Here is a 14,951-nt window from a genome sequence, read left to right on the forward strand (position 1 = left end):
TTTTCTTTTTTTGTGGGTCAGGAGAATCAGTTACTGCTCCAGTGAAGTTGCTGTGACAGTAAAAATGGAGCAGATGCAGCAGAGCTCCAATGGTGTTTGACTAAAACAAGGCTGGAGGTCCTGAGGATGTTAGGAGGCACGTATGAGATGCATCTGCCTCTTCTTTGTGTAGATATAGAGAATATCCATGTCATTAATGAATGTAACAAAAAGGGAGAGCAGTTTCTCTGTCTTTCATTACTGAGTTTGTTTTGGAGAGCTGGCTGAAAGCTGCCATGATGTTGAAAACAGGAGCACATTCTGTACACGTCTTTCTTGGGAGGCTCGTGCTGAGTGTGTGGGTGCAGGTAAAGAGGAGGTGGTTCCGGGACGTTTGAGCACACTGTGTGAGTTGTTCTCGCTGTCGTGGTCCAACTCAGCAAAACCGCAGTTTTTGAGATGACCCTGTAGACCTGCCTGCACTCATATAGTTCCTGACATACAAAGTGAGATGAAACCATCATTTTTCCTTTGCCGTGAAGGGTCACGGGGCAGACAGAGGGATGCAGTGGGACAGGTTTGGAGTGCTGGTCTTTGCTTCAAGTAGGAGTAGGGATTAGGTCAGAGAGCAATGTCTAAAACTTTCTGACTCAACTAGCAAGAATCTGTAAGGCTAAAACAGGGAGGATGAACTCTAGAGGTCATATAGATGAAGCAGTACGTCAGCTGCTCAGCCATGATCAGACCTGGCAGATGCAGCGCAGCTATAAAACTCTGCTCCGGACTCCTTGTTTGTGGGAAAGTGCAATTAAATGTCAGCTTGAAGACACTCCCCACTGTGCGGGAGACGGTCCTGTGTAGACACTGCACTGCTACTTACAGGAGGAGGGTCAGTTAAGCAGGCATACCAATCAGTCAGTCCAGTGAAGCATCTCATTTGTTTGATGGCAAGCAGAAACTCCCAAGCGTTTAAGTACAAACAACTGCAGTTCCTCTAGTGGCCACTTGAGGGTGGCAGCACGGAGTCCATTCTCACCATGTTGGCAGAAAAAACTGTTGTGGTCTTTGTGACTAGGTCCTTTCTTCTGTGCAACGGGTAATTTTCTTTTTATTCACTTCTCTTAATTGTTATTGATGCATTCTTTAGGTATTTGGCTGCTTTGAATATATGTCTATCAGCTAGGCTAACTAGCTTTTTGTTAGGCTACTACAGCCAAAATGGCTAACTGTATACCGCTCTGTAAGCCCGGCTAGCTCAGTCGGTAGAGCATGAGACTCTTAATCTCAGGGTCGTGGGTTCGAGCCCCACGTTGGGCGTTCACATTTTGAACCACACAAATCACAACTGACATGGTGAGAGTAGTTAACAGCCTGGAAAAGCGAATGTGTCCTCAACACAACAGGAATGTGGCGACAGTAAAACAGGTCTCATTGTGAAAATGAAACGAGCAGCGAAGGTGGCTGAGCTTAAAAAGCAATAGATATAGTACAGCAAAGAAGTGGAGGCGAAAACGAAAGGAACTTTCTAAGTTGAGCGTTTAATGTTTCTCATTTTGAGCAGACAGGATGGGCAGGATTTCGGAAGAGTGCATTAGAGAGCAGGCTGTTGATAAAGAAAGAGAGGCAGGGGTGAGATAATTTGGTCATTTGTAGAGAAGATATAGTACATATTTTGGTCATAAAAGTTGTTGGATGTATTTTATTAATCCGATTCTTATCACTGAATAGAAAGTATATGTCTTTGTGTTGAACCCAGACAAGAAATAATAAAAACATCACTTGGGTTTCCGGCTGATAAAAAAAAAAGTATGAATTATGTGATGTAGACAGGCAGTCTGTCGAGTAACCGGCTCATTACAGCTTCTTGAAACTGAGGGATGGAAAACCCTCACTGGTAATAGTGGTTTTTCCACCAGTGGCAACCCAGCAAGTGACACAATGGTCAGGTTTATACCTTAAATAGACTTTTTGTTTTCTTCTTTTCTTCCTAAAGGAAAAAAAAATTAATTGATCGGGATTAACGGGATAGTGTGGGTTCAATAAAGAAGTACAAAAAAATTTCCCAGTGCTTCACTATGCTTGTCAGAAAATATTAGGTTTTCTAATACTTATGATCTGCTGACCACTCCTTAATTTTATGGCGCTCCATTTTGCAGTTGAAACCCAAACATAATCCATTATATAATATATAAAAGGTTAAAAGAATCCGCAACAATTAATTTATCAGTAAACCGAGTACTTGTTTCAGCTCGCTAAGCGTGCTAGAAATTCCACAGGGACCTGAAATAAAGAAACTGTATTTAGTTCTTGACACATGGTTGAAAGGGTTTATTGTTTTATTTGGGTTCAAATCTTAAAAACAAAAAAAAAAAAAAAAAAAAAAAAACAAAGTACAACACTCAGGAACAACAGTGGCGGAGATTTCATCGGGAAATGAACAGCGGCGGACGAAGGAGGAGCGTGGGTGCTGAGGTCTGATGTGAGTGGTTACTGAATCACGTCTGTCAACAGGAAACAGGGCTGACAAGAATAAAGTGACAAACAGAAGAAGATAAGGGTGTAAACTGTGAAACGGATAAGTCTGGTGACGCCCGGCGTGAATCATTCCACCTGAAGGCAGACAGAAAATATGTCACACAGATTCGTTATCGCCATGAATGCAGAAAAACCTCTTTTCTACACGAATGACTGAATAACCGTAAACATGATAACAGGAAAACGGGGAATGACTTTGACAGGACTAATTATTTTAAGGCTGCTGGTTATCTGTGAGACATTGCTGCTACAATGTGTTTGCATACGGTACTGCATGTATATTTTTACACATAGTGAGGGCAGACAGAAAACTGTCACTCTCCGTGGACAACACAGTATAAAAAGCTATTAGTTTAACATCACAGTGACTGGTTGAACTGCATCCACCACTTGTGTTTTACAGCTTCTTTCTCCTTGTTTGTGTCTGTGTCTCGCTCTCCGTGTCCCCTCCAGCTCTTCTTCTTTAAAAGGTGTACGGCCCGACGTAGATGGAGAGTCTGAGGGCGGAGCTTGTCTGATAGTTGTTCTGGTAGTTGACCAGGGGGTTAATGGACACCATCTCCAGGTCCAACGTGTACTCTCTGGGCCCTGACACGGCACGGGCCAGCACCAGCATGGCACTGATGTTATTGATTTGCTGGGGAAGACAGAAAATAATGGAGTGTTAAAGCAGAGTGGCATTTACACTGGTGCTCTTCTCACTGTCACATGTCAAAGTGTCTTCTTTTAAAACGTCTCATCACCTCTATATGAGGTGAGCTTCTTCTTTCTTTTTTCAAGAATCTGCACATCCACACAGATGTTTTTCATTTATTCCAGCTGATTAAAATTCTCCTCAGGTTGACACTGGGCTGCGCTTACCAAAGTACATGTACCAATAAAAATGGTAATAGAGTCAGTTTTGCCCTAAACAGGAGCTAGAAAACTAGACGAGTGAGGTGAAAGTAGAACACAGGCGACACATTAAGAAGTCCAAGCGAAAAAATAAAGAAGAAATACGTGTAATGAACCACGTGTGCTTATAAAAGTCAAAACAATGTGAGATGAGGTTACTTATCGTACCTTTGTTTTGTGTGTCTGTGGAGGAGGTTTCAGTGATTTTAGTGGGTGTGTGGGCATTGCACCCAAAACACCCAACATTACATGTCTTATCAAGTTTTACTGGGGGTCAACTATGAAAAGGACAGTTTAAAAGATGGTTTGGAGATGGTGGCACTGACAAAAATACATGAGGAAGAGCTGAAGATGTTGAGGTTTTCAATGGACAGGATTAGAAATGAGCTCATCAAAGGGAAAGCTCAGGTTGAGCAGTTTGGAGACAAAGTTAGAGAGGCGAGGCTCAGATGATGGACATGTGCAGGGGAAAACAAATACTCAATGCCAAACACATAGTAGATTTAAAATAAGTGAGTCTTGCCTTTTAAAATTGTACTAATAGCATATAAAATCTACATGTCCAGGCTCCTGGGTATATAACTCAGTTATTGAGGTCAGCCTCTCCTATCATGTGATCAGGGTCTTAACTGTTTCACGCTCTTAGCTCAGCTGATTCAGTGGTTTGTTTTAAACACTTATTTTTATAGGATAGGTTTTCTTTAACCATTATTTTTGGTCCTGGAGGAAAGTGTGTATATGGGAATAAATATAAGACCATATGTCTCCTCTGTGTCTGTATGCTGGAACATGTATACTTATTTTTCAAGTGTGGTTTTATTCAAACTGTGAAGTGCGATGTTATTGTTATTATTATTATTATTGTTATTACCAGTCTAAAGTTAGTATTTAGACCTAAAGACATCTGGTGTTGTGATTACAGGATCCCACTCTCCTCACCCTGATGTAAAAGTCTCCGTTTTCGTCACCGGAGCGGATGCGGAAGGTGTTGTAAGCCCTCGCAGAGACGCTGGTAGCCTGAATCTGGAAGATGTCCGAGGGGACGGAGCGCTCGGAGGTGATGCTCATGTAGCGGTGCACGATGGAGAAAGGCAGCTCTCGACAGGCGGGGTTGTTGACGGGGCACACGCAGCGGCTGGATGTACAAATGCACACAGAGAGGAGCAAACAGTTACAGTTAAGAGAACAGTTGTGCATTAGTAGCAGGAAAACATCATGAGCAGTTAGAAAATGAGCCAGCAGAGGGAGTAGTATGACTGAGAGCAAAGGGCTAAAACCTAAACAAATATTGAACAGTGGCCATTTTTTTCCTTCATGTTTTTCTAAAAATCATCTTATACTACTAAATCTTCAGGGATATGTTAATAGTGACCCACACCTGTTCCTGAGCCAGCACTTGTTCACAGATGTAATGGTTTTCTTATTGCATTGGAACACATTCAAACGAAAAGGTTGAAAAGCTGGACTCGTACGTGGAAAAAGTAATTGGGGTAATCTTAGAGTTTGAGCCAAACTCAGCACAGGGGCTGATTATACTCGGAGCCGATGGCCAGCACATATTTGAGTAATTGAGAAAAGGTGTGTGGAGTTGCGTGTTCGCGTACGCACACAGAAGCTTTCACGAAGTGTCACTCACTTGTCAGACACTTGGATGTAAGGTTCCTGGCAGCCGTTCTTGTCCACACACTGGTATCGTCCGTGGATGTTCACGCAGTTCTGCGTCTCCGTGCACTCGTGTTCTCCCGTTTCACATTCGTTTATATCTAAAGCGAGCAAACAGCTTGTGATGTTTCGCTGAACAGCAGACAGGGGCTCGAGAACAAGGATGAATAGGCATTGACTCAGTGCACCATTTGTGACTCTGAGAGCACAGAGGGGAAGGTGTTAGTTTCAGGAGGAAATGGAGGCGGGCGCACTCACCCTGACACATTCTGGTGCCCAGCAGTCGGTATCCCTCTGGGCACACGCACGAGAACTTCCCTGGTTCGTTGACACACTGGTACTGGCACAAGTAACTGGAGTAGCTGCACTCATCGATGTCTAACAATTCACAAGGTTGGGTTTTATTAATTGTCGATCACTAAGTAGCAAAAAAACTGAGAGGGATAAGCGTGCACTATCACTGTCGCTCCTTTTGTCCTTCATTACCTTTACATTCAAAGCCATCGGGCCCGAGCTCATAGCCCTGATCACAGCGACAGAGGAAAGTGCCGTATGTGTTGTAGCATCTCTGCGAGCAGGGGGCACCCATCTCACATTCATTCACATCTGAAAAGAGGAAAAGCAGAGAATCTGAGGTCTGTTGTAGGCTGTGGATCAAAGGATTTTAATAAAGTTAAAAACCCCAAACTCTGTGTTCATGTCAGTGTGTTGAACATCCAGTTTTCCAGTTTTATTTTTAACGTAAGACTGGATCTGGTGGAAAAAGGTGATGTCATGAACTTCTGGAAATCAAAGCACCGATTAAACTTGAACAACGTGATTTATTATGTAGTGACAGTTGTGGAGTTATAAGCTAATGATGTAATCCAAATCCCATCAAATTTAACTCACATGGATTTGATGAAGAAGAAGGAGATCAGCTGAGTTTTTCCGAGGTCAAAGCCTCAATAAACAATTATACTTTTGAAAGTAGCTGTGACAACTGTACTCACATACAGTTTGGGGGCAATTCAGTATTGCCATTTGCTTCTATTTTGCATTTGAAAAGTTTTTTTTAGCCTTTGTTTTACAGAATAGGCAACTTATTGGACTATTAGGCAAAAACTATGCAACTAATGTAATTAACTGTTTTATTGAAGCGCTAATTATTTTTTTTAAAAATAGCTTAAACTACCAAACAAATATAAAGAAGTTTAAATTAACTACAGCATTAACAAGAAGTAATGGGGAGTGATACTGAGAGAGGGAGGCAGCAGTATACATTTGCAAGCAAAACATCCAAAAAAACTGGCATCATTACACATCAACTATTACAATTCTTGATGTTAACCTAACATACTTTTACTTTAAATTGTTATTATTTCAGAGTTTTTTAAGTCAATATTAGAAATGCAGGACTTTTACTCACACTGCTGTACTCTTAAAACTCACCAATGCAAGATCGATTGTTTCCTGCCAGCTGGAAACCTGGTTCACACTGACAAGAGAAGGAGCCGGGCACGTTGACACAGCGATGCTGGCAGTACCTGTACCTGCACTCATCGATATCTGCGAGACAAACGAGAGTTATTAAGAACAAGATTTAAATTTCTAAAGATTTTTGGGCATATTGCCACAGAGGGGGGGCTATGATGCTCTTTTCTAGCTTCAAATTCTTACTCTGTAGCTTTGAATGATTCACAATTCAAACAAATTGTTATTTATTTCTGTCTGTTTCAAAGGGCCATGGGCTGTTAACAGAGTGCTTGTAAGCCTCGCCTTATTTCCATATAAGGAGGTCTTTGCTGAGCTGCCATTTGCTCCCACAAGAGGAGAAAAAACAGTTGGAAACTGGGCATTTAGAGCAGTCTGAAGTCTGACTTCTTGGCTCACACTTTTATGTATGCAGACTTCATTATTTGAGACTCAAATCCACCATTGTATATAGGAGAGAAAATAAAGAAACGCATAATAGCCCAGTTAAGCTTAATTACACCAATTAAAGGTGAAATTCAAAATATCTCACCAACGCACTCTGTGCCGACTTTCCGGTATCCATCCGGACACTGGCAGGTGAAGGCGCCCACCGAGTTGATGCACTCCTGGCTGGGTTGGCAGTCGTGCTCGTGTCTCTCGCACTCATCGATGTCTGTGTTTGTGGGTGTGGTGATACAAACGTTTAAAACGCTGTTATTGTGAGCGAACACACCATCATGCAGCATGACTGACATATACAGTGTGAGTGTTACATGCCACTGGCCACTACGTTCCCCTCACTTGCACCCAGCAGCTGAGAACATCATGTTGAGTCATGTTTGCTGTGTCATGCAGGCCACTTTCTCGCTGCAAGCCTTAAAACACAGCAGCTGTCCTCGTGTGAAATCTTCCAAATTCCTGCACTGTCTGCCCGCCTCCCGTGGACTCATGCTCACTCACACCCTCACAGATTGCACCCACATGCTGCCTCCAGTCCTAACACCTGTTGCAGCCACCTGTCCCTCACAATCTGTGGCCGCCAACAATGAGTTTACACAACCACACACACACACACAAACATGCTTAACAATCGCTATTCCTGCGGCCACCTGTCCACCTCCAACCCCCAGACCAACAAACCAGACACCCACCCACACAGCTGTTTCCCTGAGGCTCGTAGCCTAGAGGGCATGGGTTTAAGGGCTCAGCGGGTGTAATAGAAGGCTCTGGAGCAGGGATGAGTGACGCAGAGCGGGGAAGGCACAGGTAGCCTCCATAGTGATTGAAGCACTTCATTTCCCCCTTGCAGGCATCAGGAATGGTCTCACACTCGTTTATGTCTGATGGGAGATTGAAATGTAAAACACAGGGCAAGATTATAGAAGCAAGAGGAGAATCAAGGTGTTACATGATTCAACATAGCCTTACCTTTGCAGTGCTCAGTCTGAGGGTCCCAATGATACCCATCTGTGCATTCCTGCAAAACGCAGCAGACACAGTGCGTGTGTGAGAAAATGATGGAAAGAAAGATGTGAACAGCCCCCCTGTGCCAAGTAGTTGCATAATCTATTCATAATACATAATAAATTTCCCAGTAGTGAGACGTGTAAAAAAAATTAAAACGAAAAGAAAAAGGGGAGGATAGAGAAACTTGTTTCCTCTGCTAAGCCAAAAAGACAAGAAGCCTGCTTCTGTTAGAGGATTTGTGACATGTAAACTACTTTCCTAAAGCAAAATGTCACCCTAAAAAACAAAAAAAAAGTATTTAAGGCCACTGTTTGGAAAAAGGGTCATTATCATTCAAGGGGAAAATGCTGCTGTAACCTGCATGGAAAGAGAAACCAGAGGCCTGAAGAAACATGGTATTAAAACCAAATTTAACCCCAGCAATGAACACTGTAAAGTCCTGAGAAGGGAACATTTATGTGGAACTTTGAACAAGAAGATGATGAGGCAATGAGAAAGAGCACAAAGAAAGAACAGAGAGAGGATTGGAGGCCAGCATTTCAACACAAAACCTGTAATGTGAAGTGACAGGTGTGGAGAAGAGATGCTAATAAAAAAGAACGGAGTAGGAGAGGGAGAGAGATTCATCCATCCTTACCGTGTAGGTGTCACTTTCTGAACGTGGCTGTGAAATCGCACTGCGGAGGAGCACAGTCACACATATGCACACACACAAGATTGGCACACAAATACCCTGCATACTAATGCACTATTTGATGGGAGATTGGGAGATCGGACTGGAGCATGCACACAAGCGCACACACACAACAATCAGGCAGGTAGCGGTGCCCTGAAGATGAGCCTTTGTGATGTGCAGAGCAGTGGTATCTGTGTTCACGGAGAGACAGAGGGAAAGAAGGAGTGGGGGGGGAAAGAAAAAAAACCCATCAAAAGACAAGATTCGAAACTCAAAAATCACAAAAACGGTTTGATTCTGTCTCAAAACTCTCCTGTGCTGTTAGCTGTTCCCACAGCTGAGATGGATAAATCAACTGGAAGCAAAGGCACCAGAGCCAATTTTTAAGAAGTCAGTCAGAATGCAAACAGTTCGTTTCTTGGACTCGGTTCACCGTTTGACAACCAAACAGTTCCCCCTTGATCGCAGCGAGAATAAATGGAGTGAATCACTGTGCCAGGTAAGAACATAAACACTGTGACGTCCTCCAACTTTTTGCTGAAAATAACAAAGTCAACATCCCAGAAACACTTTCATATTAGCTGCTCACAGAAAGCTCTCTATGTCTGCATGCTGGCAGCCGGCAGGGTGACAGTCCTGGTGAGCGCTGCCTCCAGAGGTTCGGTTTACAGTGTATCAGCGCTGCATCGGTGGGCCCGCATCAATCCAGGTCAAAACATCAATTTTTTTTTTTTTACAGAAGCCTCTCCTGCTCAGCTGTTTCAGTCTCACAGATTACATTAGTTTGCACCTACCAAACTTATTTTATGTAGAATCAGAGTCATGCTTGTTTAACGGACGGGGGAATCTGTCTTTGCCAAAATAACCAAACACATTAAATGCTCCACTTAAGTAGAATTTCTGGTTCTTTACTTGCGTAACTTCCAATTTTATGCCACTTTCAGCTAAACTGCATTTCACAGGGAACATTTGTACTCAGTAAATGAATCTTTATTTAACAAAAACATTGCTTATAAAACGTTATGGATTTTTATGGATTATAGGACATGTCGTTATATGTCTAAGTGAGCTTGTTTCGGTTTATATGCAAAGCTGTGCAGAGAAAGCAACTGAACATCTTTTAAAAAGTATGTGCAATCACACTTTTATTATTTAAGAAATATTTAAAGCTCTGTGAAAGCTTTCACGGAACTTTATAAAACACCTTTACTGCTTCTATCAGAATTAAAAGTTTAAGTAACAGCCAGGAGCTGATAATGAAATGGACTGAATTAGGTGATCATGAGCAGCTGTGACCACCTCTATAAAAGCAGATGTTTTGGCAGTTTGCTGGTCTGAAGCGTTTAGGTGTGTTAACCCGGTTTGACAAGCAAATTCAATCTGTGCAATGGTCACAGAAACTTAAAATTTTCAGGCTTCAGTTAAATGTTAAAGTTCATGGCAGTCCAGTAAGAAAAAGACTGAACAAGTATGGCTTGTTTGGAAGGGAAAGGGAAAAAAAAGTTTGTAGCTTACGTTTGTAGCTTTGTAGCTTAAGTTTGTTGCTTTTGAACAAACCACAAGATTTCTGGAATAATGTCCTTTGGACAGGTCAGCCCAAAGTGGAGATGTTTGGCCAAAGACAGAATATCAGCACAAATGCCTCATATAGTAACTGTCTCTCACTGTGGTGGAGGGGTAATTATTTGGACTTGGGCACCCTGCTGTCACTGAGTGGACCATGAATTCCCCTGTATACCAAGTTATTCCACAGTCAGATGTAAGGCAGTCTGCCCGCTAGAGCTGGGCTGAAATTGGATCATGGGAGAGGACAATGAAATCAAGCAAAGCAGCACATCTTCAACACAATGGCTGAAAAAGAAAATAATCGCTGGGCCATTCATACATGACTGAAATCCTGTGGTGGGCCTTTAATAGTCTTTATGCATTACTGTGAAAAACTGTTTGACAATCAAACAGAGAGCCATGCATGAATGAAAGAAGAGTTGGACAGATTACCTCCAGAATGATGCGAGAGACTGATAGATGATGACTACTTCAGAGTCGTGCAATTAAACAGGGTTACAGGGTTCAATCAAACCAATGGACCAGTGCAGGGTAAAAAGATCTGCACAACATTTACTACATTTATTTTAAAGCTTCAGTTACTATGGCTATTTTCTGATATAGATTTAAAATCTAAAATATATTTGTCCTGCAGCAACTTCAGTACCTGTCTATGGTGTACCCTGCCTGGATGTATGTAAAACATAAATCTTGGTTACTTTTAGATTAAGTAATTCAACTGGCTTTTTTGTTGTTCAGTAAAAATAGACAATATACAAAACATAAATCAGTCCATTATAAACACTTTTATTTTATCTGCCTGGATTATTGTAGAACAAATTAACCAAAACACTATTAATCAACATGAGAATGTAAAGAACTAAAAGCCATGACCATTTAACTGCCATATTAGCCTCTTTAAATCAACTTCCAGTATGCTTTAGACTAAATGTTTATAATATATTATCAAAATATAAGGGTCTCTGTGGCCACTATTTAAGAGCCCTATCTTTGATGTCTTAGTACTGTATGCACAGGGGTCTTTTACCCACACCTCTTGCAAGACTTTTTCCTATAATAGAATATTTTTTGATATTACTATTTTTACTTTAATACATTGTTCTGTACCATGTAGTGTATTTCTAAGGTAAATATATATTGCATGGTTCATTAGTGATGGATTGGGCCTCTCTGGCAGCAATGACACAACCATCCTTCAGTTAATGTTCCTGAAAGAAGCTATAAGTGTTTAAGCTGAGCCTAAACATAAACAAGTTGCCCGTTCCATCTCCGCCAGACCAAAAAGACACGAAGAAAAAAACAGACAAATTGAAATAATAAAAAAATCCTAAGCAAGTCTTGTTTGCAAAGTGAGTGAGCTCCAGTTAAAATACAGGGAGGAAGGTCATAATCACTGCCTGTCTACGTGCATACACTCACGCTCTGATATAAACTCCCGAGGCCACATTTGCAGGCATTGCTTATTGTTTTATTTCAGGCTGAGACAAACAGAAGGCCGCAGGGTGACTTGGACACCCCGAAATACTCGAGGAATGACATCACCGTGACCTTTGAGTGGTGAAAAGCAGAAAAATATGCTCTCACACTGTAAGCTCAGACGGTAGCGCATACCACCACGCAATCAGACAGCCGCAGTGCGTGATCTCTCTGAATTGGCCCAACAGTGACTTACAACCAGCAAGAATTTGACCCGAAACCACCCAAAAACAAACTGACCATCAGACTGGGGTCCAGTCACTCACTGGCTACTGAGTGTGGGCAGCAAGGATGCATGGGTGTTTCCCTCCTGCTGCTGGAGATCAAGTGGCGGCAGATCTCTGGAATGCCCGTGGCAAGGATGTGGGCACCAGTTCTCAGCTGGGATGCCCTGCCACTGCAGTGGTTCCCAGAGTATCGGGTTCTGGGAAACCCCCCACAGTTCACATAAGAGGACAGCTGGTGCCAGACCTCCAGCCACTCTTCCCTAACCTCCCATCCCTTTGGAGGATGTGTAGGAGGATGTCAGAGAATGCGGCTCTGATACAGAACTTCATTGTCTGCATTCGACCACCACTGACAGGGAAAATACACGATTTGAATAACTGATGAGTCAATCCATAGAAAATGAATCAGGAAGAATTTTCATGACTCGTTTTCCAGCAAAACAGTGAAAGCAACTACACAAATATGCAGTTTCCCCTGCTTTTTCTGTCAATACGAAAGTAACCCAAATATGCAGCAGGGTTTGATTATTAGTGAGGCAAAATGAGACATCTGAAAACGACATCTTGGACTCTGGGAACTTGTGGTGGGCTTCTTTTTTATACAAGACTACCATTTACTAGCCCACAAAAATAAAAAATACAAATCATCGATACTTTATGAAGTATTTGGAACTTGGCTCAGCTTCAGGACTGCCAGGTGACCCATTTTTAAATTCACACATTCAGAACAGCTTAACAAGCAAAATGTCAGGCGGCTTATATCAGTGACCACATGGAAACCAAAAAAAGACCAACAGCTGGACCACACACACACACACACACAGAGTTTAGACTCCAGGATGGTCACTTGTTGTAGTGTATACACAAAGTTTGCGTTGATGTGCTTGGCTGTGCGTGGAGCAGCCTGAGAACACGGTGACCCAGCGCGCTCCACCAGCTGTGCTCAGTTACATTTGTGGCAGTGAACCTGCATATCCACAATCAGGGAGTCTCCATCTCACACTCGGCCTGACTTCTGTTCCGGGAAGCTCCACAGATAAAGACAGAAATAACGCCCTGTCGGAGAAACTTACTCACAAGGTAAAACATGTTCCTCCTGAACTCTAACATGTGATGCTTTTGTGTTAGAGTTCAGAAAACTTTGACATGCTTGCTTTTTTTAATCCCCACCTTAAAGTGGAAACATCTGCTTTTACCTGCAGGAAATTGATTACACAAAAAGTGAAACAGCAGTTGTGCACTGTGAGGTCATCCAGGTTTAGAGAACTCGTCTACATGTTGACACCTGTTTGTGTTTCAGATTTTGAACTTCCCCCACCTAGAGACTAAACTGATCTTGTGACACTGACGTTAAAAGTTGTACAAGAGGGATGAGGCGGAAGGATTTTGCAATATTACAGTATGATAACATGTGCCCTGTGACTCACTGCCTCTCTTCCTGTCTAACCCCATATTACAGTCAGAGCCAAGAAGTAAACTACTCAGACACAGTTAGCCACGTTATCTTGGCTCTCATAAGGAGCCAAGTGCAGCTGGGAGAGCAGAGCAGAGAGCAGGGCAGTGGTGCAAGTGTGACGTGTATGGCCTGTACTAGAAAAAGTGGGTAAGAGGTACATCTCACCTCCCTTACTTCTCCCTAAAATGCTCGCAAAACGTAGTAAGTCATCCAGCAAGTCTCTCTTTAACAAACAGCCATTCTTTGATATGTGTAAGAGGCTAAAGAAGCACAGGAAAACTCACAGAGGAATCTTCTGTCTCTCAGTCTCCGTCTGACCAGTGTGTCCCTCCTGCTGGCTGCGGTCGTCCCAGCCGAGTTGGCGTACAGAAGTGGTCCCTTAAACTCCTGCCTGTATGACCCTGAGAGAGAGAGTGAGTGGGGAGACCGACAGCTGGAGCAGCTGAGCACATGGAAAGGGAGGGAGAGAGAAAGAGAGAGGGAGAGAGAGGGAGCGAGCAAGACAGGCAGAAGCGAGAGAGAGAGAGAAAGGGAGGAGAGGAACAGCCCCCTTACCCCCCCTCTGGCCCCCTGCACTGCCATCCTCCACTCCCCAAACCCCCTCTCCCTGACCCCCCAGGATGCAAATTCCTGGTCTGCGGCCCAAATACCGAAATTCCAAACCCGTCCAAATCGCAGGCACAACTCACAGATTCACACACGCACATGCCCCCACATCTTTTCACCCTCTCACTGGTCCCACAACACACCTGGTTTCATTTAAACCAAACCCCCGCAAAATCCCCAAGCTCTCCCACCCATTCTTCCCTCCCTTTTCCCATTTACCCCCCATCTATCTATACTTACCTCCCCCATCTCTCACTCCCCTTTTTTCTTTTCCATAAAGCCACTAAAGCCCTCGCTCTCGTCCAATCTGACATGCAGGGATATTTATAGCCAGAGAGAGAGGGAAGTTAATGGAATGTGGACAAAAATTAGAGAGTGGAAGAGAGCGACAGTCTGTGTGTGTGTGTGTGTGTGTGTGTGTGTGTGTGTGTGTGGAAAATTTTTATTTTACAGAATAAACCAGCGGTGCTTTCTGGGACAAAAGACAAAAAAACTAAAGAAGTATCATGAGTCTTGACCCACGCACCAACTTTTGCTCTTCTCGTGTTTGTGTGTGACTAATGCGTTACTGCGCTTGGAATCATTTCCAGCAGCATGTTGTCTTGCAAAATTTGTAGTCTGTCATGATGCAAACGGGTTAAGATGTTGCTTAACTCACATTAATCCTCATTAGTTTCAGTCTCATTCAACTCTAATGGACACAAATTCAGACTATCCTCAAATTGGGATCAACAGCAGCGGCAGCGCTAGTCTTAATTTTCCTTAAAAATATCTCATCACTTGCAAAATAGCTCCCTGCATTTTATTTTTAGATGGGAGGCGGTTTCTCCAGCTACCCTCCAGTGTTTGGTTTAAAAACCTTCACTCGGCCTCAGCTTATTTGTCTGCCTTTTGTTTTTGTCAGGTGGCAGAGATGGCAGCTGTCACTACAGGGGATGTTGTTAAAAATCAC

The 14,951-nt window shown here is 42.9% G+C and overlaps 1 protein-coding gene and 1 non-coding gene across 2 annotated transcripts; one reads left to right on the top strand and one right to left on the bottom strand.

Moving 5' to 3' along the window:
* The first annotated feature begins 1,223 nt into the window (after nt 1-1,223).
* Nucleotides 1,224-1,296, top strand: trnak-cuu (transfer RNA lysine (anticodon CUU)). Its single transcript has one exon. It is a non-coding gene; the product is annotated as a tRNA-Lys (tRNA).
* A 987-nt stretch (nt 1,297-2,283) lies between these two features.
* efemp2a (EGF containing fibulin extracellular matrix protein 2a) lies at nt 2,284-13,895 on the bottom strand. Its single transcript, XM_005723023.1, has 11 exons — nt 13,678-13,895; nt 8,630-8,859; nt 7,954-8,002; nt 7,677-7,865; nt 7,076-7,198; nt 6,502-6,618; nt 5,557-5,676; nt 5,329-5,448; nt 5,045-5,171; nt 4,348-4,543; nt 2,284-3,151 (listed from the first exon to the last, which is right to left on the bottom strand). Exons 2-11 carry the CDS (start codon nt 8,729-8,731, stop codon nt 2,978-2,980), a joined length of 1,317 nt encoding a protein of 438 aa, XP_005723080.1. The 5' UTR covers nt 8,732-8,859; nt 13,678-13,895; the 3' UTR covers nt 2,284-2,977.
* Between the last annotated feature and the right edge of the window lie 1,056 nt (nt 13,896-14,951).

Source organism: Pundamilia nyererei, unplaced genomic scaffold, assembly GCF_000239375.1.
Source record: "Pundamilia nyererei isolate P.nyererei 1_Seehausen unplaced genomic scaffold, PunNye1.0 scaffold00008, whole genome shotgun sequence".
Classification (NCBI taxonomy): Eukaryota; Metazoa; Chordata; class Actinopteri; order Cichliformes; family Cichlidae; genus Pundamilia; species Pundamilia nyererei.